General features: G+C 38.6%; 1 protein-coding gene across 1 annotated transcript in view; it reads right to left on the reverse strand.

The window, feature by feature from the left end:
• The window catches only part of NT5DC1 (5'-nucleotidase domain containing 1), a 126,255-nt gene that overhangs the window by 15,803 nt on the left and 82,677 nt on the right, over window positions 1-27,775 (reverse strand). The window contains exons 8-10 of the mRNA XM_030944955.1: window positions 24,392-24,489; window positions 2,506-2,624; window positions 1,541-1,699 (exon numbers count right to left, since the gene is read on the reverse strand). Of these exons, the coding sequence (XP_030800815.1) occupies window positions 1,541-1,699; window positions 2,506-2,624; window positions 24,392-24,489 (376 nt within the window). The remainder of the gene's footprint in view (window positions 1-1,540; window positions 1,700-2,505; window positions 2,625-24,391; window positions 24,490-27,775) is intronic.

The following is a 27,775-nucleotide window of genomic DNA, read 5'->3' on the forward strand; positions in this document are numbered from 1 at the left end:
GGAAAAGAACCACTTTCTGTCTCTCTGTTTAAAAATGTGTGCTTCAAAAGCATATATTGAACATGCTCAAGAAACCATGTTGAACAAATCCCCCAAACTTTAAGTTTTATGCAGCAATGCAGCAGAATCTCCACTCAGAGAATGAACAAATTTATGGAGAATTTGAGTTATTTCAAAGCATTAATTACTTAAATCAAATTGTATTAACCTGTATGTGTTACTAGCTCTTTCTCCCCCACCTCCCCTTCCTACTGAGAAATACATTCTCTTGATAGGATATTGAATTTTTTTTACTTCATTTTTGTTTATTTACAATCCAGGAAAAAGCCTAAACATTAATGACTACATTTCCTTATTTCAGTGACTGGAATGTCTTTGTCTGACTATAGTTTAGAAATCAGGGTAGTGGGGAAAAATATGAGATATGTCTATTAAAAAAATAAAGATATCACATGTATATTGTTTTAGTCCCATTGAAGAGACCCTTTTCTACATTAAAACCAGGAGCTTTTATAACACTTGGATTAAAAACATATCAAGTATAAACGCACCTCCCATATCTTTCCTATTGTTAAGTTAACTTTTAATCACAAAGAGTAATTATTTTAAAAGAAAAATAAAGTTTAGTGTGTTACAAAGAAAAGTGTGAAAAGCATCTGTATTTTTCTGCAATTAGAAGAAAATGACCTATTTATTTAGTAGCATATTAAATGAAGAGACATGCCAAATGGAGAGTGAAGCCTTGCTGTAGTTCCTACCTACATGGGACATGCTGGAGGTACAGTGCTGCCTCATCAACCATCTCAGTGCTGTTTTCTATCTACTTTGCTCTTTGGCAGCAGAGGAAAGGATAAACCGTAGTAACCTCCAACCTTCTGTGGGAGAACTAAAGGGTGACAGCAGTGCTACGACCCTGCTTCCCAACAGTGATCAACCTGAAAATCATATTATTTATCTGAGGTAACTATCAGCAAGTTTGCACTGGGCCAGATTTTGAAGCCGCCCCTCTTATCTGAGCACAGCTGTCACCAAAATAACAACCTGTGAGGGAAGCAGCAAAATAAAAGTAATTTGTATACAAGGAAAGCACAAGCAAACCATATTTCACATAGAGAGAAAGCAACCTTCAAAACAATGTAATAAAAATTCCTCTGTGTTTACAGTTGGCCACAACACACAGGGAAACGCCATGAACTCAGCAGAGTTCAGGCACTGGACTTGTGATAACTGGGCTTGAAATTTTTCCTTGTGGGATGGAGGGATCTTGTTACTAAAAAGGTTCTTGCTAAGGAAGAGCACACAAGCTCCCTTTCTGAGATCCATGGTTTAGCTCCAGGTAGAGGTGTTGTGTCACCCATACATTGCTGAGCTGGGACAGAACAGCATCCTCCTGCTAAGACAAGGAGGACACATCTGTGGGGGATGCTGATGCTGCCAGCACCCTGGTAAGACAAGCAGGCTCATTCCTAGTGCAGGTGACATGAGGCTTTTTTGTAATTTACTTTATTTTGTTCCAGGAAATATCTGCAGGAACCCTTACCTCATATTTTCCTTTCTTCTCCAAGGGCTCAGATTCAGCCTTTGCAGGCACTATACCTTTGTCCCCTAGAAGCTCCTCTAAGATGAAGACAGTTTCCCAGTTGCTATAGTGGCGAGCTGGGAAAATATCTGAGTGCATACTGTCACCAAAATAAACAACCTGTGAGGGAAGAAGCAAATTAGAAGTTCATTGTATATGAGGAAAGCACAAGCAAACTGTATTTCACAGAGAGAGAAAAAGAGCCGTCAAATGACCTAATAAAAATTCCTCCATGTTTACACTTGGTCAAGACATGCAGAGATCCTATTAATGTCAAGTTTGGGGCTTTATCTGCAACCAGCTCCATAAGAGAAAGGCTGGCCCCACACACCCTCCTTGCTCTCACCCTCCAGGGACATTGGAAAGGGAAGCCTAACTGGGACCAGCAAAAGTAAGTGTGAGTTTTTTGGCTGACAGAAATAAGCCTGACAGGAAGCAATAGAAAGACTACCAAAAAAATACACTTAACTGGAACAAGTTTTAGACTACACTGGAAACAAGACAGAACATTCTTCTTGGTGACTCAAAACTCTTCTGAGTCCAGGGAGGAATTTATTCACTACGAAAAATGTTGTTACACCATCTTTAGTGGTATTTTCACCTATCCAGACCTGTACTTAACATACTCCTAGTTTTAACTGTTGCTTGTTTTTTAATCTATATGATCTATTTCCTCAGGGGCATTTCCTGATTACAACCTGATTCTTCCCAAAGCTGCTGAAATGTTTACCCTGCATACAGAAAGTTTACATACAGAAAGTTTACATCTAGAAAGTTTACATATTCTACCGATAAGAAGACAAATATGCTACTTCCAGTTCTGGGCTGCAGAACCAGTCACATCAATAACTAATGAAAGTTTGCCTGGTGAATTCTTGACTGAAACAGGGTATTTTCACAAAGATTGACTCTCATTTGTAACATACCTTGGGATCCAACTTGCCAGTCATCTTCTTCAGTAGATCATAAAGCTGGATAGCATTACCTTGGGAATACCAACCAGGCTTGTCCAGTGACAGCAGAGCCTCCTGCTCCTCATCATTTTCTGAAATCACCAAGCCAAATTGCATGCTGTTAGTGAGACCAGCCCATCCTCCTGTACTTGTGAGATGTGTGAGAAGCTGCCAGTGCACAGCTGGTCTATGCTGACATTAAACCAGCTCCAGTGTCTGGCTCAAGTTCTGGTATTGACTGTGGATTCAGTCAAGGTGTTTGGTAGCTGGGGGTAGGCAGACATTTGTGAGAAAAGAAGCAGCTGAGCCTTGTGTGCCCCAGCTACAGAAGAAGACCTAAGGACTTAAATTCATCGACTTTGCCACCCAAACACTGCAGCAGTGAAGGCAGGAGGCGCTGCTACAGATGAAGGTGAAACCATGAGATAAAACAGACTGTAAGAGACAGCATGTACCTTGCCATGCATAAAAATGACCCACAGTTTTTAAGCACTGATGTAAACCCAACAAAACAGACTGAAGTAGCTCTTAAGGGCATTCACCAGCCTTAGATCAGCATAAACAATGAGCAGTTCCAGTTATCATACAGTTTTGAAGAAATGATGAGTGGACAAATGATGAGTGTACAACAACCCCAATGTTGCTGATGGTGGTATAACCCAAATTGACATGTACCCACCCTGGCAGTGTCAGCAAATTAGAAAATTCAGTAGAAACTGAAACTCCCTGGTCATCACCCAGCTAGGCTTTGTCTCTGGTTTCAAAGCATGGATCTGTCCCAGCATCCACATAACCTTGCTGCTTTTTCAAATGCCTGTGTTATTGCCAGATGAACTTTAGCTTCTTGCTGGAGCCAAAATAGCAGTCTCAATGAACCGATAAACTACAATTTCATCAGAAGTATTAATATGAATGTCTTTTGTCTATTGAACTGGTGAAACAAAAGGTTGATTTTGTTATTTAGTCTCAACCATGTCTTTTATGACAGAAGACAGAAGACAGAAGACAGGCTAGAGACAGAAGAGTTAGAAACCAATACAGTACTTAGGTCTGACTTAGGTGTAACATCAGAACTTCAGTTTTTCTCTTGCTTTAGAGAATTTTTCAAAGTACTTAAAATGTGTTAGGAATAAGAGGAAAAGATCAACTTCCACTTGGGTAGAGACTGCTGAAAGCTGAAATGCAAATTTTGGAGAACAGAGAAATGCTAAGACAGCTTTATATTTTAAGACCACTGAAGATGTACATGGAGGAATAAACTGATCTTTGCAAGAAATTAAAAAATAAGCAAAAAGAGGGAAATGGGTATGTGGAGAGAGGAATGAAACCATTCTTTAATATTATGAATCTACAAATTTGAAGAAATGGAGACAAAATGATTCTATATTAAGGCTGTTTTATAAACTAGGAAAAAACAAGGAAATTCAAAGTTGACATTAACAATTCATGTAGAACTTGTGTGGAAATGTTTTCCTTTGTTCTTCTTCAGGAATGTAACACTAATTACAATAACAATAAATATGATAGAATCCGTTTAAAAAAATCTTAATTTCCTGACTATTAAAACCTTTGATCAAACAACTTCTGAAAAAACAGAAGTTGTCATAACAGTAAATTTATTTTATATTCCTGGTATTTTTAGACATCTTTGGATGGTTGGCTGAACAAGTAGACACAATCTTCAAATGACATGGACATAGAAAAAGAAACTTATGAAAACAACTCTTTTGAGATGTTATAAAGTTTTTTGAAATTTTTGCAGATTTGTATAGCTGTCATTGTGTCTCCATTTCAGTCAATCAGGAAAATACTGGAGAAAAATTAAGCTTTTATGAGGTATTTTCTGAATAATGACATTGCACTTGCAAACAGAAGCCCTATGTATTACAGCAGTCTCAGGAGGCTCCAGTAAAGAGCAAAATTCTGCTTGCTACCTCTATGGAAAGGCATGAGGGGAAGCCCTGGCTGCAAAAATTCACTCTAATTACAAGGCAGAAGACCTCTTGCTCTGTGAGAGCTATTACTGTCACCCCTAGCAATGGGATTCATCTCATTTAACTCAAGGCATTCAGAATTTAGGCTTCTAATGCACAGTTACAATCTGAACTAGTTGGCCAGGAACCTGTGATAGGCAAAAGACAGTGCATAAAGAATTTTCTGGGGGGCCAGCTCTGGAGAAGGAAAGGATTTAATTAAGTGAGAAACTTTGCTTTTAGGCAACGAAATAAAGGGAAATTAATTTCCCCTTTAGAAGGAGGCAGGAAACAGCACTGAGATGTCTAGTTCATTATGGGAACACTTTGATTTTGAAAGGAACTTCATAAATTTGAGGAATTAGGAAAGGTCCTTTAAATTATTTGAGTTGTAGGGTCATAGGGATAACAACTCTGAATGGACAAATCTTGTATTGAATCATCTCATATGGCTGCTTGTGCTCACACATCAAGGGGTGACTCTGTCCATTTTATTACTGTAATCTGGAGTGGAAGGAAATGAATGGTGTTTCAGTTGTGATAAGTCATTAATGAGAACAGTTTCTAATTCACTTACATTTGTCCAGTGGCGAAATACAGCTAAGAAAATTATTCTTCAGCACCACTTTTCAAGTCTTTTTGTAGAAGTTCTGCCATGTAAAAAACTGATACACAGCAACCTAAAAACCCATCAATGACACCAACGGCTCTAGCCTTGTTTCCTTCAGATGATAGCTACATGACAGCGCTGAAGAAATCTGCAAATTTCCTACAAAAATGCTGCTTAAATGTGATTATGGTAGTACCTAATATTAGATAATATTCCTAATTCCTAATATTAGATATTCCTAATATTAGATATTCCAAGCTGAACACTAGCTACACTCAGTCAAGAGGAAAACTGCTGCTGACCTGCTTTCCACTTTGCTGTTATTGATTCTTAAAAGTTCATTCAAAGGTCAGAAATGCTATAAATATTCTTTCAGCAGGAAGAAACTTACATAGGTGGGGATGCTTTAGGTCTTATAAGCCCAGGAGGAAAAGGAGATGTCCTGACAATTTCACACAGACTGGATAACCAAAAAGAATTTCTCTGATGATTTAGATAGAGTGATTTGCTTCCTTCTGAAGCCTCATACAACGCTGCAAACCAGATTCTTGGCTGTAGACTGAAAATGTGCCACATCAAGAAATGTAAAGGTACCAAGAAAGTAAAATTAAAATAATTAAACCCAGAAAATCATTCTGTTAAAACACTTACCCAAACCTAACTGTGATTCAGAGCAGTCTTCCTGAAGGGATGTTACTGTTCCTTTTTAAAAACAAACGAAAGCTTGCCTCATGCTGGGGCAATATTAACATTGCTGGGGTGGCAATTTCCATACAGCTTTGTCTAACAGCTGGGAAATGGCTTCTGATTCAGAAATATACTTTCATCACGAATAAAAGATAAGTTTTTTCACATAAACCAATTCACTAACAAGACTCAGTATCCTTTTTCTTGTGAGAATTTTCTTGCCTACCTCTAAATGTGCATTGCAGCTTTAAAGCATGGCCTGAGGAACATCTGGTTTCATTCTGAATGATTATGCAAAAAGTAATCAGTGAAGCTTATTCTCATTTAAATGACAACTGATGGTAATTTACTTTGGCAAAGAGTCACTTTTTGGGAAAGACTTTGCACAGCTTGCTTAGTGCCATCTACTCTGTGTCCTCTTATGGGTTATACCTGCTGAGATGGAAAGGCTCTGAACCTGGGGATCTATCCCCAGCCTGGCTGGTGTTTACACTGTTAGACCCCAGACCATGGGATAGGGCTCTTGGTTGGGAAGCATAAAGTTAAGAGAGAAGCTGAAGTGAGGGCAAATTTATGCTTCAACACTTTTTCACCTACACTGAGCCACACCTACACCCAAGGTAATTTTCTGCAGTTCACCACACCTGAGGAACCACCCCGTGCTGCTCCTCCGGCTGCATGCCCTGCAGTCAGTGCTGGCTGCACACTGGGGCCAGGACCCACCAAAGAGCCTGAGGACAGCTCACATCAAATCAGCTGGGCAGACACCAGGGCAAAAAAGCAACTCCAGGTGCCCAGAGGCCCTGCCAGCCAAAAGTGTGCTGGGATTAACGATGATGTACATACAGCTCCACTACAGCCCCTCCTTCTGCCTTTCTCTGGACAGCCTTTAACCCCTTTCCACACAGACCTAGTTAGACTGTCTATTAGGGTTATTTTTTTTTCCCTTTGAGCTGTGCAGGAGTATGAAAAACGTGTGACAATTATGTAGCTGCTCATGCCTGTAGCTGCTTGTGCCTCTTTTTGCCCATGGGCAGCTCCAGCGGGCTCCCTCTGCCTGCAGGCACCTCATGCAGACGGGCTCACATTCTGCATCCTGAAGCTCTGGTGATCAGCATGGGGATTACTGTAAAACAAACTTATTCTATAGTCCACAACTATGATACTGATATGCCTCTCTGCAATTTAAAATAATGCCATTTCAGACCTTGAGGGCATTACTAAAAAAGCTGGGTTATGTTCCAGGCTTGCAAACATAGTCTGATCCTGGAGAGCATTTTGAGCTCACTTAAGAAAGACAAACTCCTTTCCAAAAGGGAAATCAGAGCAGGAAAGTACATAGTTTTACAAGGACAAAGGGACCTGCACAGGTGGGTTTTTCCAGTTTTAAAGGTATAACAAGATGGGATGACATAAGCTACAGAGCTTCCCTGTGGGCATGTTCTCCACGAAGAAAGCAAACACTTAAAAGATTCCTGGAGGTAAAACTTCATACCCTGTGGGTACCCTTCTTAGGGTATCACCCAAAATTCCTGTGTATAGACCAATCAACTTTGCTGTGTGGTTTCCATGATTCACTCAGGTATTAATGCGTGTTTTGCTGCCCCTGAATGACTTCTGTGCCCTGGAAGCAGCTGTGAAATCCATTTGCCTGTGCACCAGCACTTGCCTCCCCCGTCTGACTGCAGGGAAATGATAAAGAACAAAATATTCCCTCAACCTGATGTGCTGAAAGGAAAGGTTAAGACTTCCCAAAGTGACTGGTGATTTCAGCCATCTCCATTCTTGGATGTCCAATCTGTTTTATTGTGGGGTTTTTTGTTTCCCCCCCATCCCAGAAAAAGCCTGAAGATCACCTCTTCTTCTTGCCTTTGCATCATTCTGCCTTTTTTGGGGTGGCTTGTGGTTGGTGAGATGGAGGCTGAACTAATTAAAGTAAAAATTCAGTTTTGAAAACTGGAACATGATTTTAAAATTGACATGGCAGTGATAGATCTTTCTTTTGCTTAGCAATCCCAACATGAGTGTGTTCAGTCACATGGAAGACTAAATGACAGTGCTACTGAAAACTGGCTCTTCTCTGGCAGAACATCACAGATAAAGCTGAGGAAAAAATACAGATACCACCCTGTGGAAAAAAATCACCTATTTCATAATAATTCAAGTACTGTTTGTCACATTACCAACAATTGCTTTACTCAGGAAGGACTTCTGTCCTTCCACTATTTTGCAAGGCCTAGTAAAACCAAAGTAGAAAATATTTGTACTTTGTGTATTTATATTTGTGTATTTTGTATTTGTGTATTCTCAAATTGCCCTGGACATATATGAAACCCACAGAATCCTCTGAGCACAAATTCTTTTTTTTTTTGTTTTACCAAAACCTTTTACACTTTCATCAAAATCTGCCTTACTGCTTAAATTGTGCCAAGTAACAGGCTATGTAGAGATAAGATTGAAGCTTTAGTTGTTTACAAGAAAATCAGTAGTTCCTTTAGAGACGTCAGCAAGTAAGTTCCTCTGAAGTTTTACTTGTTTCTAAGAAAATCAGTAGTTTCTTTAGAGAAGAATCAGCAAATAAGTTTCTCTAGAAGGTTTTGATTGCTGTGTTACAAGAACTGAAAATAACAGCTCCTGATAGATTAAGTAATTTGTTTTCAAAACTGTCAAAGCATTAACTTTCTGCCTTCCCAGGAACAGTGTGGCTAACAAAGCCTTTCTGTTTGAAACACTGATATGATGAAATACAAGCAAGGCCATCTTTTTTTTCCTCAGAAAAGAAAAATCACTTTCTGGAAAATGACTCTCCTAAAAGTTCATTTTTAATTGTAGTTCATGTGCAAATTTGGCAAGTTTTCTGTAATTTTATTTAATTGCAATTATAAAAAAGAAAACTTATACTCTGCAAGGGTAAGGTGGACATAACTACATAATTTCACTTCTTCATTGCACATATTTTGTAAGGGTTTTCTTGTTCTCTTTTTTTTTTTTTTTTTAAATTGGGATCTTGGAAAGGTACAAAATGGTATGAAAAGAAATAAATTCCCTCCCTAGAGCAGTGTTATTCTGAATCTCATTAGTTTTGTAAAAAGATCCAGAGCCTTATAAATGAGGAACTTCCAATATTCAGAGAAATAACCATGTTAAAATTAGTACTATAGTCTTCCTATAGATCCCTATATAATTATCGAGAGAGACAGGCTTTTCCAGAAAGCATTTCCAATTAAAGTAAGATAGGAAATGTAGGTAATTCAGGAAAAAAACCCTGATATAAACATTCCAGGAATATACAGGTCAGTTCAAGCACCTGTCCATAGCTGGTCCTACCAGGGAGTACATGAGGCAGAAGCAGAACACAGAGGGAAACAGAGGAGATGAGATGAGGGCCATCAGACAGTTCTGGCCTTACCTGTCACTTCAGAAAAATGTCTCAATTTCTCAATAAAATCAAAGTGAGACACACAAAGCATCTTCTTTGCACTATGTAGCCTTCCAGTTTATCTGAACTGTTTAAGTCTCTCTAGTAATACCTCCTGAAATAAGGCATATTGAAATTTGCTCTTGGACCATACTTTTCCCCACTGAAAACATTTCTGATCTTGGCTAATAGGGAAAAACTCCCTGCCATCATTTACCTTGGCCTTAGACTTAAAAAAACCAAACATCAAGGACCAAAAAAAGAACAAAAGTTCTTTAATCCTCAGTTACAGAAAAACTAAGAACCTTTTTCCCTATATCTTAATACTTCAGGTATAAAATATATATGAAAACTGGAATAGACAAATTGATCCTGAAGAAATGTATCCCCACAAAGCAATATAGGGACCCTGCTGCAAGGGTCCTTAGCTTTTCATTTTTTCAGTTCCCTAAAATATGTTATTTCAAAGGGAATAATGATTGCATAGGAAACATGAGCATGCATCGTTACCACACTGATTTACCTGGAATACACAATAGACTTTTTCATAAACTTTTTTATGAAAACTATTTACACAACTAGGTTGATTTATCATTCATAAGTAGTTCCATTCTTTTTTCCTCTCTTATTACACTGTCTCAAATCCCTACTTTAATTTTATTGATTTATTCTGTCTGAAGTTCAAGTTCCAAATACCGGTTGCCTCTGAAGGGGGGCAGTTTTATATCAACCTTTAAGGACTAACTTAAGATTTAAGATTCAAAATGCAGAAAAATAAATTTGGTAATTAAAAATAAATAGACAAATAAACCCATGCAGCTCTCTGCCTGTTAGTAACTGTACAAGTCTAGCTGCAGATAGTGGATAATAAAGCCTTGCTGAGCTTTAGTAATTAAAAATAAGAACCCCACCCAAACCCAGTATTTCTAAGAAAAACTGGATGTCTTAGAGTAATCTTTTTTTCCTCTGGAAATAAAAGCTAACACCTGAGACTACTGAGAGAGGGCTTCTGGCTTCTGTTGACCCAAGAATTCTTTTTATCTCATAGTAGCAGAGAAGCATTTCATGACACATGTAAAAATCATACTGATATTAAACCCACTTGAATATCCCTGTCAGTGAAGACACTACCTCAGCATTGCTTCACATATGTGTTAAATAGGGAGTAGTTTTTTAGGTTGTCATAATACTTGGCATCTCAAGTAATAATCAAAGGAAAAATATTTAATTTGAATACAATAGCATTACATAGTTAAGGACCATTTTCTCCCAGAAAATACAGTAACTGCCACTAATAGTTTAAAATCATAGATATGAAAAAATATGAACCATACCCACAATCACCCTGGGTGGTTTTGTTCAGCAGCAAATACACTTTTTTTCTGATATATTTTCTGCCTTATATTTTGTTTCCCTGTGCTTAAGAAATCGTTCAAGAGGCACTGAAAGAGGCACCTAACACTCACTTTAGATTCTCCCCTTGGAGTCATATCTCTGTTCATGTATTATCAGTGAATCCTAATGGTGATTTTGCAATTTTTTTTTGCAATGAGGATGATTTTATTACAGTCTCTACTGCATTTTATATTATTACTATTCCTTCTAGATAAAAACATTACAAAAGAAGGTAAGGAGAAGGAGTGAGATGTGATGGAAGGCAGAGATATGACAACAAATTCACTCTTGAGGTCTGGGGACAATTTCATGGCTCTGTGGATCACAGCCATGAATGAATTCAAAGGAGGGACAAAGAATATGACAGGGTAAGAAAAACTGGCAGAGATTTAAGAAGCTGTTTAAGGTCTGCTAAGGAGCCAGGTGTGTCAGGTGACAACATAATGAAAATCAACATAAAACCTTGTTCCTGTATCTGTTGAGATTCAGAACAACTTCATATTTAATAAACAAAATGAAAAATGTTAGGAAAGGAATGTTCTAGCAAACAGGAAGAGTTCTTACGTGTGAAACAGTCACTGCTAATCTCAGAACAATGCAACTGGGCTGGAGATAGCAAGTAAAACTGGAAACTATTCCTTTCTGGCAAAGTATATTTGGTTATCCTTTGAAGGGAAGACTAACATGAAAAGATTTGTAGTAATGAGTCTTCTGAAGAAGTAAAAGAGAAATGATTCCTCTGACACTTCCTAAGGCACCTGGAGGGCAGGGGGGTGAGTCCAGCTAGCCAGCATGGCTTCAACAAGAGAAAGTCCTGTCTCACCAACCTAGTGACTCTCTGTAATGGAGTAACCACAACAGTGGATAAGGGAAAAGCTACAAATGTCATTTATCTGGACTCCTGTAAGGCCTTTGACAGGGTTTCCCTGGAACATCCTTCTCTGCTGGGACCTCATTTGGAGTACAGCATCCAGCTCTGGGATCTTCAGCACAGGAAGGACACAGACCTATTGGAGCGAGTCCAGAGGGAGGAGACAAACTCAATCACGGGGATGGAGCACCTCTTCTATGAGGAAAGGCTGAGAGAACTGTGATTGTTCAGCCTGGAGAAGAGAAGGTGTTGGGGTGACCTAACTGCAGCCTTGAAGGGAACTTACAGGAAAGATGGGGCAAGAATATTTACAAGGACATGTAGTGACAGGACAATGGGAAATGGGTTTTAATTGAGAGTAGCTTTAGATTAGATATTAGAAAAAAAATCTTTATGGTGAGGGTGGTGATGCACTGGAACAGGTTTCCCAGGGAAGTTGTGAATGCTCCTTCCCTGGAGGTATTCATGGCCATGTTGGATGGATCTTGGAGCAACCTGGTGTAACTGAAAGTGTCCACTAGGAGGAGGGTTGGAACAAGATGATCCTCAAGGTCCCCTTATAACCCAAACCAATCTATGATTACCTTTCCAGTTCCTTATCTGTGCATTTTGTGTGGTTTGCAAAACCACTTGGGTGTTTATATGAAAATGTGCTTTATCTTGTTTCTCAGAACCAAGGGCATTGTGCCAGATCTCTCTATGCAGGAATTTCACAGATAAAAATCTCTTGCTACTATTATTCCAGAAAAAATAATAATCTTGGAGCATTCAACCTTAGTCTGGCAGTATCACAGAGGCACCTGGAATCCGTGGACAGTAATAATATATGAAGTGGTTGCATAGCAGATAAGAATCAAGTTAGAATGAACATGTTTGCTAATGAAGAGAAAAATCCTGGGGTCGCTAACTCTACCTAGCAAAACATGCAGCATACATATTGAAGTTTAAGACATCTGGAGCATAATGTGAATAATAAAGACAGGTTGGAGAACAAAGACAGTGAGGAAGAAGATGGTACATCACTTTTGGTTTTGAGCTTTCAGATTGCAAGAACTAATTCCTATTGGAACATTAGCTATGGAGGACTTAGGCTCACCTAAACAACGCAGTGTTCCACGATCGCTGACCTCCCAAGGAATGTCCATTCCTGTATTTTCTGACCTATTATTTCCCTGTACTTGGTGGGAGAAGCAGAGCTGCTCCTGAACAAGGTGACTCTCTACACACTTGATATTTACCTCATGTAATCCACATCTGCTGTTTGCTGCAGATCTCTGTCACTTGCCACTTTGCAGTTCTCCTGGTTGCTTCATAAACATTAGCTGCCCTATCAAGAAACTGGGAAACTGAGGCAGAGATCAGCTGTCATATTAAACTGAAGCAGATCTCAGTCCAGGTTTTGATTATGACTCCTCTACATGTTCTCAGCTAATTTCTAGGGCTCTTTTCACTACTTGCTTCCAATAGCAGATCAAAAAAGCAAAATGTGCTTTCTGCAAAAAACCAATTCTACAGACTAACCTTAATAAAAGCTTGACATTTTGGAGAACACACAAGAGAACTCTAAAGCTCCTTAATCAAAACCAGCACATACAGATTCATGGAAACTATGCTGAAGGGAAGCTTTCTGCATCAGTTGCCAGCTCTTGCTTTGCCAGGAATGTACCATACACAATTTTAGTTTTGCTTTACTACAAAATGCCTGGATTTAGATTTCCAAATTGGTTCTGAATCAAATCACAAGGCAACTCTTTATGAGGTTCTCTGTCTACTCATCTATTCTTTTGATTTCTGAATTCTACAGATGAAAACTATTACATGGAGAAAAACTCCTTATTTCTATCATGTATTGTTTATGCACACGTTATATATGTCAAAGAATGTTTTTTGCCCTGCAAAGTCAGGGTAAACTGGTAAGTCCCCCATTGCACAGGTAATTTTTCTTTCTTCCAGGAATTCTGTTTGGATTTTGACATCATTTTAAGAACTAGAACATGAAATTATTTCTCACAGGTTTGCACTAAATGTTAGTGGACCAGCAAAGTTTACAAATTTGTACTACTGATCCATCCCTTGGGCACCTCATCTTCCATAGGGTCTGTGCCACTTCTGCAAGACCTTTGGGTTCCTTGTGGCTCTTGATCAGCACTGCAGGTCTGTAATTAGCAATGAGCACACCTCAGCTGGGATTCAGACCCAGGCACAGAAACAGTGTGAAGGCTCTGCAACAGGAAAGGCAGCTCTGGATCAGCGGGCCAATGTCTTGTGTGCAGTGCAGGCGCTGCTGTTTGGGCACTGCAAAGCCCTCCATGTACCAGGACTGCTGGCCCTTCACTGCCTGCAGTGGGAGGTGGCTGAGGATATATGGTAGACAGCCAGAGCAGTTTCTATACACTGGTTTCTGTATCTATTCCTGGTACTTCATTGTTTCAAAACAGATCTCTGGTTTTTACAACCTAATTCTGAGTCAATTTTTGTTTCAGGGAGCCTGGTGGTTGTCGCTGGGGGAGGGTTAATTTTCTTCCGAGCGGCTGGTATGGGGGCTGTGTTTTGGATTTGTGCTGAGCACAGTAAAGAAAATAAAAATGTTTTTGTTACTGTTGAGCCTACACAGAGTCAAGGCCTTTTCTGCTTTTAGTACTTCCATGCTGGCAAGGAAAGTTGGAGGTGCCATAGGAGTTTGAGAGGAGACACAGCTGGGACAGTGACCCCAACTGACCAAAGGGATATTCCAGACCATTTGACATCATGCCCAGTATATAAAGGGAGGGGAGGAAAAAGGAAGGGAAACACAGAGTGATGAAATTTGCCTTCTCAAGTCAATGTTATGTGTGATGGGGCACTGCTGTCCTGGGCATGGCTGAACACCTGCCTACCCTTGGGAAGTTGTGAATTGTTTTGTTTTGCCTGAGTGCATAGCCTTTGCTTTAACTTTCAAAAGTTAACTTATTAAACTGCTTAACTTATTAAACTCTCTTTATCTTAACCCATGAATTTTCTGCCTTTTACCTTCTGATTCTGTCTCCAATCCTACTGGTGGGGCAGTGAGTGAGTGGCTTGGCTGCTGGCTGGGGTGAAACCACAACAGTGAGAGGCTTGCAACTCCATATGAAAAAATAGCTTCTTAAAATGATCCACTTCTCTGATACAGATTTGGCAAGTAAAAAAGCCAGGTTTTGAATAAGTTACCAAGGGTGTAACATCCTACTTAGAAACAGCAGTAGAGTCTGGTAATAATCCACATAAATTTATAAGCTTTCCAGAGGGACATTTATTATTCCAAGGACAAAATAAAATGTATCTGTTTAACCATCTAATAATAAAATTGTACAAAACAAATAAAATGGAAATATGTGTTCTCTTAATGCCAGAACAGCTGCTGAGTTGTGCATGGTTTGCCTCCCTAGTGTTCCTTTCAGTCTTTTGAAATTTCAATTTAGTTCTTCCCCCCCAGACATGGACACTCTTGTATGTGCTGGGAAATAGAATAAAGGTGAAAAGACATTCATAACCATAATTTCACCCTTCTAGTCTAGAATTGTGGGTATTGAATCAAATAATCTATCTAAAAAATTGCTACACATTCTTTAGCATTTCTAAGGAAACATAAACATGAGAACTCAAGGTATTATTTCAGAATGGCTGCTACTACTGCTGCAACAAACCCGTTGGTGTTATTAGCACCATGCTCTAACCAGCTGAGCTAATCTCAGGGCTAATAAGAGTAGGCTTGGCAAGCCTTCCTCGTGTATGGAAATAAGCATTTGCTTTTATCTTCCATACAGAATTGGGTCTCCACATTCTGTGTAAAATCTTCCATGAATCCCAAGCATTTTTATGCATCACACATTATTATCACACTATAAATGCAGTCTAAGTTGAGTGCTCACTGCTTTGCTTCTACAGCTTGTCTGCTTTTCTTAGAGAATATGAAGGGAAAGAATCATCTCCTCTTAATAACATTTTCATGTCTTGGAGAAGAATTCCCTTAAGCCAGATAATCTGTTTGCTGAACACAGTTTTGTCTGGAATACAAAGCGGTCATTTAGGCATTTCGGCTTTGGTTTTGAAAATACAGGCTTAGGTTATGGTAATTTATGTCCTGTGGGTACCCACTGGCAGGAGAAGGTTGGGTTGACAGGCCCTTAGTTCATTCTGCTGTAAAAAGAAGCTGCATTTTTTAGATTAATTTGGCTTTCTAAGTGGCAGTTTCCCTGCCTTATCTCTCTGGTATAATCCAGATCAGACTGTACTACAGTTCTACTCTTTGCTAGAGTCCTGAAATCAAAGACAATAAAGAAACAACACCAGAAGGTGATCACGGAACTATGAGTGAGGATTTTCTGTAGATGTTGACTTTTAATGACCTCCCAATTACATGGTGTATGTGTGTGTTTCAAGGCATTTGACATGCTTCTCTATGAAGGACGTTTCTTTCATTAAAATGAAACACAAATATGGCCTGAACCACTGGTATGCAGCTGTCTTCTAAAATAAACAACTAGTTGAGCTTATCACTTTCAATAATTTGAAATAATTGCTGGATAACTATCGAATAATTTGATTAATTTCAATATAGAACACATAAAGTTGATGGGTCCAATTCCTTGAAATTACAAAGGACGTATTAATGAACCATAAAAATTAAGTATAACAGAATAAATTGAAATAACATCTATTTTTCCATTATGCTAAATCTTTGAAAAGAGCTAAAAGGATTTTCACAGTCAAGATTGACGAGTCCTTATTCAAACTCAGTTTACAGTTCTTCACTGCTTCTGGATTAGGGCATTAGATATCTTAGGTGAACATACACATCTGCCAGAGATGCGGTTCAGGGGAGGCCACTCAATATCTTGGTTCTTTAGCTCAAACAAAAAAAACCCAGTGCTTTTGTTTTTCTAACATTCGTTTATCTGGTCTGCCTCTGGGGTCCTAGAAGACAGAAAGTGACTCTTATCACATCCTTACACAACAGCTTAAAGAAAAGGGGTTTGAGCTTTATCCTTCAAGGCCTTGAATATAACATGATGTAATCAATAGCTAGGATTTTGTAGTAGTGTTACTGTAGTAGTTACTGTAACTCCTTTTAAAAATTAAAATATACTCTCTATACACAAGGAATTCTGTTTTGGAGTACTTGGCAAATATGCTAAACATGTTTTCCAGTTTAAACAAAAGGAATATTGTAGATACCATGCTTTTGAAAGCAGCAGTTTAAACTATCTTTGAACTAGCCATCTGTAATATTCTTATCAGCTCTGTGCCAAACACGCTATTTAATATCAAAGGTAATCAGCTGAAGCAACCCCTGCTGTCTTTATGCAGAAGCAAGTTGCAGTTTTTCACTGTTTTGATTTTTGGATGAATAACTTATTGTTCCTTTTATCCTCTGAAGTACTTTGAACACTATGCAAACATATAAGGACCTTGGCCTGACATATTTACTATAAGTTTTTTAATTTTAAAGAAGGTTGGGCATTGAAGAAACCATCTTAATACTCAGCAACAAAGAGATGCCTTACTTCAAACACTGTTTAATTTTTTTCTTTAGAAAAGAAAAATTAAATAGAGAGTTGTTTATGAACAACAATGAAAATAATGGGGACTATCTTCCTATGAAGTTTTCTTGTGCTGTTGCATTCACTGAAAGTCTCTTAGGATGCAGGGTCTTGTGGGTGATTTTCCAGCAGCTGGGTCATTTTTTAGCTAGGTTCTTATGGATGGATACTCAGATATCTAATCAAGGGGAAGTTTGTACTGCAGCCTTTCTCTGGGTTGGCAGTGATAGGCCCATCTTTTCCTCTCCAGCCTGCTGAGGGTGTAATATCTCACAAAATGCTAGGCCAGACTCAAATGTGGTTGAAATTGCAGTATTGATAGAGGTTTGCAGTAAGGGATGGGTGGAAATTCCTACCCACATATACCACGAGATTGCATAATCCTCAATGCTTGGGCAAACAGAGTAAATGTTCAAGTAGAGTAAATGTCAAAGACATTTGACACAAAGAGTAGAGTGAATGTCCTGGTAGCTCTTCTGGTTAATATGGTTGAGCCAAAGGAGCTCAAGAAGGGGCACCAAACCCAATTTCCATTGGCCAGTTCAGCTGATAGCAGGTACCTCCCATGGCCAGTTTCAGGCATCAGCTGAAATCCCAGCCCTTGGCCTGTGCTCCAGGTTTACAGTGAATTGCTGTAGTCAGGCCAACATGGTGCCCTCCTGGTAGAAACAAAAATAGAGCTTTGCTGCTCAACTTCCAGCTTCTGATGTGCTATAAAATGCTTGAGTGAAACCCATCATTTGTGTAAATAAATTTGTATAAACGATGTGATGACAATCTGCCCTCACAGCACTTCTGAAGCAAGTACCAGTAAAGCCTGTTCAAAAAACAACCCCAAAAAACAGAACAAAACACACTCAGTCCACTCCTTTTCCTAAGAAAAGGAATGGCTTCCCAGCTCAGATTGCCAATAGGAATGTAAGGGAAAGTCATTCTTTGGCTTCGACATGGTCTAACTACTACAGAGTCACGACTTGAAGAACTTACACCAGTTTAACCATGTCACTGCAGTAGTGACTACACACACTATCAGTGCAAACTGCAGTGTCTCTTGTACTTCACAGAAGGTTTATAAATTATGCACTGCCAGTTAGTGATCAATTGTGTGTCCTCAAGTTCTAATTAATTATCTCTGCAATGCAACAAAATTGTACAAAGCACTTGTTTTAATGAGGCAAAGACCATCAAATATGGTAGCCAAGAACTTTGGAAACTATCAGAAAGAAAGAAGCATGTGACTTTAACAACCTGCTCTGCAAAAGGATGTGAGCATGTGCTGGCCCAACTTTATTTTGCTTTTTGCACCTGTTTTAATTTTACAGAACTTTGCCCTGAACACATAAAACCCAAAATCAAACTGTTACCGTCTACTAAGACTATGTTTATCAAAAATTAAATAAAAATTTAACTGTTAGAAAAGAGTTTGTTAACCCATCAGGACAGTTAAATGACTCCCATCTTACGTATCCCATGGCTTAATTACAAACATTGAGGACATGATAGGAAATGATCACCTCTGTTCTCAAATGATTCCCAAAGTGTTGATTTTAAACTACATACAGGTACTATCTAGCAAATCTTAAAAGATTAATTGGTAAGTGCCTTTGATTACAAGGTAACATCTGTTGATTTTTAAAATATTTGTCTCCAGGACATAAATAATACCAGGAAACCAGTAGTCTCTGAGACAGCTGTTTACACTGTCAGAAAAAAAATTTGTGGAGCGGTTGATGTCTTTGCAAAGGATGTGCACAGAGTGGAATAGTTTTAGACTAAGATCATTTAAACTACGGATAGAAGGTGAAACAGTCATTGAAGAAGCCTGACGTGGATTTTTGAAACAATCTCCAAGCTTCTCCAGTGGATTATGAATATTTGTATGAAAACAAACCTTGGTATATGAAATGAAATTTCTTTGTACGTGTCTCCCACTGTCAGCCCTACAGCCTGCTTTTCAGAAAGTGGAGTCAGACATTGATCATGTTGCCAAAGACAGTGTCACCTGAAGGAAGCATCTTTGTAAGATACTTCCATAATCCTTTTGGTTTCTCATTATAAAAAATTAAAAACAATCAGGTTCTGTCACTGAATATGAAGATCAGTCTATATAATCATCTGTACTAATCAGTTGCTTAAAAAGAAACTCCTTTTTCTCAGAAATCATGGATAAAATGAAAATCCCTGGCTGAGATTAGAGTAGGGAATTATTTCTCAGTGGTGGCTTGGGTACAGAACAAGATGCTTTATCCCTTCCAATCATGGACCTTCTACTGTCAGCTTATTACAGAATCTGTTTCTGATATTAGCGCACTAAGAGACTCTTAGTCATGAGTACATGTGAGGTACAAAAAGACTGAGTTTTGAAAACTAGAGTACAAAATACCATTACTTGTTGTTAGTTTTAATAATTTTCCTTCCTAAAAAGCTGGAAATCACATGAAAAACAGTGCCAATACACTTTAAGGAATTGCTAAACAGCATTTCCCTTAAAAAAGAGTAGCATGGCTTTTAAGGGCCATATGGCATTGTGGGATGTTATAACAATATAAAGGCATCTTCTTGTAGAAGAGATATGGGAAATGGTTATAGACATGATAGCTCTTGAATAATGCAGTTTGCAGCCAGTGCACCCTTTACATGCCACTCTGTCACAAGCCCCCAGCAAAAATGCATTACTATGTGGCCTCATGTTACAGAACATATCCGCACAGACTGATCTGAAGAGACACCATCTCCAGAAGAATGGCAACAAACACAGCTGCCATTAGATAAAGGAACATCCTGAGCCAGGGGAGGAAAAGATTACACAGGTGCCCTTTGCTGGTGCTGCTGTTCTTCTGCTTGTGCCTCCAGAGAGACGCGAGATGAAGCCCTTTGTGGGCTTCCCTGCAAAAGGCTTCCTGAGCTCTGAGACCTGTGGCAGGGTGCTGCATCCCCTGCTGGGCCTCGAGGGCCAGCTGGGAGCTGTCAGCAGTCCTGTGCTGTACCCCAGTCAGCCCAGGACACGGGTACATCATGTTAAGCTATGTTTGACACACTAGCCTTATTCCAAAAGTCCTCCTTGAGACAACAGTAGAAGTCAAAAAGCAAAGACCTGACATTCAGACAACCTCATCAGTGGGAAATCCCTTTCCCCTCTATGCTTCCATGTACTGCTCTGCTCTTACTCTACCTCCCTCCTCCCCTGCCCCACCAGCTGGATCCCCCAGCCCATTTCTGGCATAGTCAAACCCAGTTGCTCACAAAAGATGGCAAAAGAAAACTCAAGTAGCAGACACGGGATCACCACCTTCTGAAGTCTTGCAGCCCCTAATAACCAAAGATGGTCTTCATTCCAAGACACATGGTGTTTTATATCCCATCTCCATATTTTCCTTTCTAATTGGTCCTTTCCGCTTGTAGAATTTTCTTGTATTTTTAGGAGGGTGGAGAAGAAGCTTCTGCACAGAACTGTTAAAATGGCAGTTACCAGAAAACCATAAAAAACTGGAGAACTGAAAGTTTCTTAAATGAGAAGCTACCTTCTGCAGCAGAGGCACCTTAAGATGGACATAAATTCAAGTTCAGGACGAAGGAAGACAGCCTGGAAGTGTAACTGAAAGCAGGCTTTGAAAGTGTATTCACTGGCACTACATCTGTTTGATTGTTTTCAGCCTGTACAGATACATACACATACACATGAGGCTATACATAAGTTTTTAAGTGTGTGTTTTAAATTCAGGCACTGAACAGTCAGCAATACATTTCCAATTTATGGAAAAAAAAATCCAAAACAAAAACAAACCAGATCAGAAAAGACAGCTGTGCCTGAGCTGAAAATAAAAGATATATAAGCCTTCTTTAAGACCAAACAGACTTCCCTGTGAATACAGACTTAGAGAAGGCTTCCAGGGAATTAAGGGTTATCTTTAGCATTTCAATTATAATTTTGGATAGTAAATGATGTATCTGGCAATGATCAGGACTGGGAGTCAGGCTAGTAATTTGATATGCATTAAAAAGTGATGTGATAAAGGGAAAGCTCTGTTGTCAAATGTTACAGAAATCTTCATGTATTGCAGATTATCATATAATTCACAACTGTCTTTTCTATTTATATTCCTTCAAGCCCTTCATGGAATGAGAAATTATTTTAAGCTGGATGTAGCTGTTGAAAGCAAAGAAAATCCTTCCTTGTCAACATAGGATTTACACAAACATTTTTAACATGATCCTTAGGTCTTGTAGCTCAAGATATTAGTACTTTCAAGAACCATGAGAAGAATTTCCCTATGTAAAAGAAAATACAACCTCATGAATAACAAGTAAGTTATGGAGCATTCATATTATGGTAGCAAAGTCTGGGAGTATTTTTATGTGCAACACTGTTTTTACAAAATATATCCTTTGTTATGTAAGTTACCCCTAATCATAAAAACCATTTGGCCAGATCAAAATAAGTGTAGCTGTCCTAAAATCTGTAAAGATACACATAAACTGTTCCTTTACTTAAAGAATGGTATTTTGAAAGAAAATTATGCAAAATTAAATAAATAATTATTGTGCTTTCCAGTGCCCCAGTCACACAAATCTTTTAGGTTTTCAAACAGTGTTTTAGTTGCTTTAAATGATGCACATCTTGAAACAAAAATAAAAGTGATGCAATTTTAATTGATCAATTAAAATAATTTTTCATGGTTTGTAAATGGATTAGCTCTAAAATTACTTGTCTGCTGAAAAAAACACTTTCTCAGAGCTGTTACCCAATATCACATTTCCCGACAATGCCTCCTTTGTCATCTTGTCCTGTTTCTCCTTCTCCTTCAAATGCCTACTGAATACAATTGCCTTTTGAACTAATTCACTGAAAAGAATTTATCCTTCTCTTTAGTAAACTTCAAAACCTTTCCTTCAGTAAAACTGCAGCAGAAGTCCTGTTACAGATAAACAACATTTAGCTCCAGTACACAATGCAACACTTGGGATATTTGAAATTAAGAACACATTCCATATTTTGTGCCTTATCCTTAAGTCCATTTATAGCACTACGAAATATGGTATCATTAGGAATTTATTGCAGCTCATACCTAATGGCTGGAAGAACATGGCTGAGACTCAGACCTGGAAAAATGGGTAACCATGAGAAGCAGTTACTTCAGTTCATTTTCTACAACACATTTCCTCCTAGAACAAGGGGTTTTTCCCCCTAAATTACCTTCGCAAAAGTTTAGTCTCTGTGCTTTAAGAAAATATTTACTACTATGTCCACCTATAGATTTTTATTTTTTCAAAGGAAAAATATGAAAATTTTGTCCCCCTGATCTACAGCACGATGGCCAAACTCTTCTGCCTGAAGTCTGTAGTGCCAATAGGAAGAAAGAAACTAGAAACTGAAATTTTGAATTTTCAGTGGTTCTGATATGAAAGAAAGCCTTAAAAAATTCTGAAAACTGGAAAACTGCTCCCTGTTACTGTGTTAGAAGCTTCACTGTACACTGTTCCAGCTACTGTGAGGAACACAGAGGTAGGGTAGCAAAATAAACATTATAGAAATGTATTATTATTTGGGGAATTTTCTCACATAAATGTTTCTACTTTTATGGTTTAAACTTCACATAGTCTTAAACAAGCTCTACAGTACTTTTAAACATATCTCTAAAAATCTGTCCTATGTGTTTAAGTCTTTGCTGTGAATGCTGTGGTTGGTCTTGCAGAAGAAACCAGTTACTGTCTTTGGAATACAAACATTAAGAAAAAAAAATACACTCTCAGGTTAGTAGTTTCAACAAATTATTTATCTGATTATTACTTTCGTTATGTTTGTGTCCTTCATATATTTAGATAGTGAAGTGTCCAGAACAGAAACCTCATTTTATTTTGCATTAGTAAGGTATTAACATAACGAGTTAATACCCGACATTTGAGTCCCTTTGCGTTGTCAGGATATAAACTGAATGAAAACCACTAAGTCAGTAAGAGGACTCCAGATAATGCTGTTCCTGTTTAAAAGCAGAAAAAGAAACATCTTGATGAAAACTGGTCCTTACAGTACAATGTGGTGATTATGCCAATGCTACATATTCTCAATGGAGATAGTAACTTGGTCTTCTCCCTCTATTCTGCTCCTTTTTTGCACACAAAAAAAAAAACAAACAACAAACCCAAAAAAACCCTCATCAAAGTATCCTGAAGCTTTTTGGCTGTCTATTAAATTTACTGAAACTGTCCAACAGGTCCAAAAGCTGCTGGCTGGATTTCTGACAGAGGGACACAGCAGGATTTCCTCAGGAAGTCAGGCTAATCAGATTGTTTAAAAGAAATCCAAAGTGAATTACATTTTGTTTTCAATTTCCCTTATACAAAACTAAATCAAATGGTTGCAGAACTAAGCCTTTTTCACCCTTTATGATTTTACTCCCCCTTCTCCTTTCATACAAATAGCTTCAATTTCCCTTCTGAGATTACTTTTTTCTCAAATTGTCAACTTGGCAACTATTTGAACCAATCCTTTAAAAATCACACCAAAGATACTTCTTATTTTCCTATATAAATATGTGAAACATTAAAATATCGTTTCAATATGTATTTTTGCTGATTGTTTCAGTTTTACTGTAGAAGTTACACAAGCAAAATTTCTTTTGGGATGGAACAGTGACTTTCCTGTTATAAATTAATGATCAACTGCAGTTTAGTGTAGGCTGACTTAAGTTATTTTGGCTATAAGATTAATTTTCAGGTAACTTAATCATAATGGCATTTATCAAAATATAGAAAAATTAACTGTCTTCAGCAATGTTTTAGTGTTATTTGTAGTTCAATGAACGCTGCTCTTATAAACCTCCTGTGTTACAACCATAATTACCTAATGGACAACACTGCCAAGTGTTTCAGATTGTTTTAATTAAATTAAGTGAGTACAGGGGCGCTTCCTTTTCACCTGCTCTCTCATTATTTAGCCAGTGTAAACACACTTAATGCTGTCAGACTTCCATCATAAATTCTTTCCTTCAGCTTTACAATTTCATTTGTACAGTTCTCCTAATTTTCTTTAAATTCTTTAAATATTTCTGCTCTGTTTTTTCCCAGAACTAAATTTTGTTTTCTCTGCATGACCCTGTGAGCACAATAAAGCTTCTTTTTCATTAATGATGAAATATCCGAGCCCCAATGTAATTTTAAGTACTATCACAGCTCTGCCTTTTAATCGTCCTCAACACTCTAATTTTTAATTTCTCAGTAGTCCTCAGTCTTAACAGAATTTTAGTCCACTTCCCACCCCATGGCCAGTGTTCAGTTGCCTTAATTTTTCTTTTTTTTTTTCCATAGAAGTAAGCAGATCAGAAGGGACTTACAGCTGCAACTTACCAAGGGTTCGGAAAGGTCTTTGATTTGGTGTATGGGAGAAGAAACCAGGTTTCAAAGCATTTGTGATCAAAATGTCAAAATACTCCTCAAAATCATTCCTAGAAAGTAAAGTAAATGTGATTAATTAAACTAACAAATTACTTAAAATGCCACTAAATACTCTTTAAGACTTAATAAAATATCAGCATATTTCTTTAAGGCACTTGCTTCTGTCACTTTTTTTTCCAATGCTTGTTCAATGTCACTATTATTCTTTCCCTGAGGCTGTCAAAAGACAGTCAAACCCACAGTGAGTTATCTTTCGGAACATTCATTATTTGCAAAAAGGTGTTCCTTGATCTCAGGAGAACATGTAACAGATGACATTTTTTAATCTGAGAAAGCAACATATGCATAGACATGGACCGAAAGTTGTAAACAAGGGATTTTCTTCTCAAAGAAGAAAATCTGAAGTGATGGGGTAGGAAGTAACTGAAGACACCTAAACACAGGTGCTTATTTGTAGGTATCCACACTGAAGATATGCACAGGCCTAAGATGCTCTTGGCAGACAACAGAGATCTAATTTACAGCCAATGAAAGCTAGAGCGTAATCTCACATTTTCCAAAACTGAAGCACCATTTTGATAGCTGAATTCCTTCTTCAGACTCCACTGGCTGCTCTCACTACATCCCTGCTGGTTACAGGGAGGCTGGATGTGTGACTACAAATAAACAGCCACCAGCTTCAAGTCTTCATCTGCCAGCTGAATCCCACAATTAAATACAGATTTTTTGAAGATCGTTTGGTCCACATATACAGATTGTTATCTGGACTGTGGAAATCCCATCAGTTTAAATGGGTTTGAATGTCTCAGCATGGTATGTAAGAAAACATTCCTCATCTATGACACACTTTATTTTATTAGAAACATTTCATTGCTTAGGCGACTTCACTGCCTGCAACATCCAAAAAGTGATGGATACTCTTGCATGGAACAAAGAAATCACAGATGGCAAGTCCAGGATGGACACAGGCGCTGAAATGCTATCAGCAGTAGAGGAAGTTTGTTGGAAGTAAACCAGTTAACTATATCACTTTCAAATAATTAATGATCTTCCATGGGACTGAGATATCTTATCAAAAACTGAATGCTCTCCCTATGAGAGACAGCTTTTGGGCTGTGCTCAAAATTACATTGCAGTCTTAAAATAAAAGTCCTTTAAATTTCCTTTCTCTAATGAAATTTTAGCTTTGTCTAATTTTTCTCCACTTGTGACCATATGGAATCCTTTGCCTTTTTAAAAGAACCAGTATCAAATATTACAATGATGTGTTTTTAAAATTTGCTTCCATGTGGAAGAGTCCAGGTGCTGAGCAAATAGGCCAGGTTCTTCTGTCCTCAGGTGAAAAGTATCAACAGAGATAAATTTTTCAAAATAGCACCTGGTGCAAATAATCCATCTAGAGGTAAATTAAGCTTGAATTTGCAAAACAAAGCAAGCATTTCAGGAGCACAACAAAGAACAATTAACAAGTGAGAAGATAAGAGGAAATGCCCTCAAATTGTACTAGAGCAGGTTTAGATTTGATATTGTGAAAAATTTCTTCACAGAAAGGATGGTCAGATATTGGAAAAGTCTGCCCAGGGTAGTGGTGGATTCACCATCCCTGACAGTGCTCAAATAATGTGTGGATGTGGCACTTGGTGATATTTAATGGAGAACACAGAGGTGCTTGGTTAATGCCTGGACTCAATGATTTTAAAGGTCTTTTCCACCCTAAATGACTCTGTGATTCTCTGATTTGTGGGAAAAGTGGCAAGTGCTTTGTTTAAAAAAATTGAAACAGAACAAACAGACTTTTCAGAAGAATTGGTAACTTTTTATTGCTCTGTTGAAAAACTGCTTTGTGTGAGGAGATGCTGTTATCTGTGGCCTTTTTTGAAACAATATATTCAATCTCATGTACAAAGCTACTGTTTCTATGAGAGACTTTGTGTTACATTATTATGTAACACTATACATAAAGCAAATCTGTTCCACTCGCTGCCTGTGATTGGTACAGTGGCCTGTGGTCACAGTAAGTAGCTAGCGCAATGGGCAGGATGTATCTTATACATGTATCATAACTTTCACCTTCTAAAAACTACACTCTGAATTCAGATAGTGGTTGACACCACAGACAGAGCCAGTGGAGAGACATCCACGTTCCTGAAAGGTTCCCACTTATTTCAGACATAATTCTACCATGCAGAATGAATTGCCAAGGATAATGCCCAGTGGTTTCTCTCCACTAACCACAGAGGGGAACAAAATGACCAGCTTCAAGAAGTTCCTCACTTTTAGGCGGCTAACATTCCTGAAAAAGTGAAATACACTTGGCTTCAGTGTCTATGTGATGGTTGGTTGCAGTGTGAAGCATTTTCCTGTTTTAGCTATCCTAGTCCCTCCCAGGTGTGGCAATACTTTCTCTCTTCCCCTCTCCCTGCCTCCTGCTGAGAGCTGTCCGTCAATCTCAGTGGGCCAGCATGGCCATCGTCTGCTAGGCGACGTTCAAAAGATGCCTCTCAGCCCTGGGGACAATTGGCCTGTCTGGGCGTCATTGTCCCCTGAGACTTCCCCCCTCCTACCTGGTTGGTGGCATTTCTACCCCTTCCCTCCCCCTGTCCCCGGGGTTTAAAAGGACACTGAGACCATGTGGTCAGGATTCTGTGGAGCTGTTACCAAGATTCAGAGATCAGTGACCCTGGAATAAACTCTGGATTAAACCAGAATCCGTCTCCTTTTCATCTTCACCTTGCCTAAAGCCGATTCATCAGAGGTAAAACCTGAGTTCCTGCATGTCTGGACTTGTTCCAAGTGCCAGCTGCAATTTCCAGCCAGCCAAAAGGTGTTTCTGAGGTGAAACACCACAGCTGCCGCCTTTGGTCAAGCAGCAAGGGTCAGACGAGCCCAGGCAGGTTCCACTCGGTAATATTGGGATATTATTCCAATAATGATTGACTCATCTTTAGGTGTGCTCCTGCCAACACTTAAAGGTTCAGTTAACTGGGCAACATCCTCATGGTAGGTAAGACTGAAAAGTCACACCATGATGCTGCTGTGTGAATGAACTGGCACTTGATTTTTAAGGTTTACATGTCTTACATACTGATCCCAGCAGTATGTCTGTGCTCTGGCTGGGAAACAGCTGTCACTTTATTTCAAAATGAAGTTTTTTTCTTATACTTCTTCTCCCTGCCAAAATGCGTTCTAGCTAAGGACAATTTTGTCAGATGAGAGTTGGGATATTTTGCTCATGAAATGGTAAATGATACACTTAAGCATGAATTTCCCAGCACAGGTTTTATGAAGACAATAATTTCTTCACCAAAAAGGAGCTTCTTTAATAAAGTGCAAAAA

Source organism: Camarhynchus parvulus, chromosome 3 (assembly GCF_901933205.1).
Source record: "Camarhynchus parvulus chromosome 3, STF_HiC, whole genome shotgun sequence".
NCBI classification, from domain to species: Eukaryota; Metazoa; Chordata; class Aves; order Passeriformes; family Thraupidae; genus Camarhynchus; species Camarhynchus parvulus.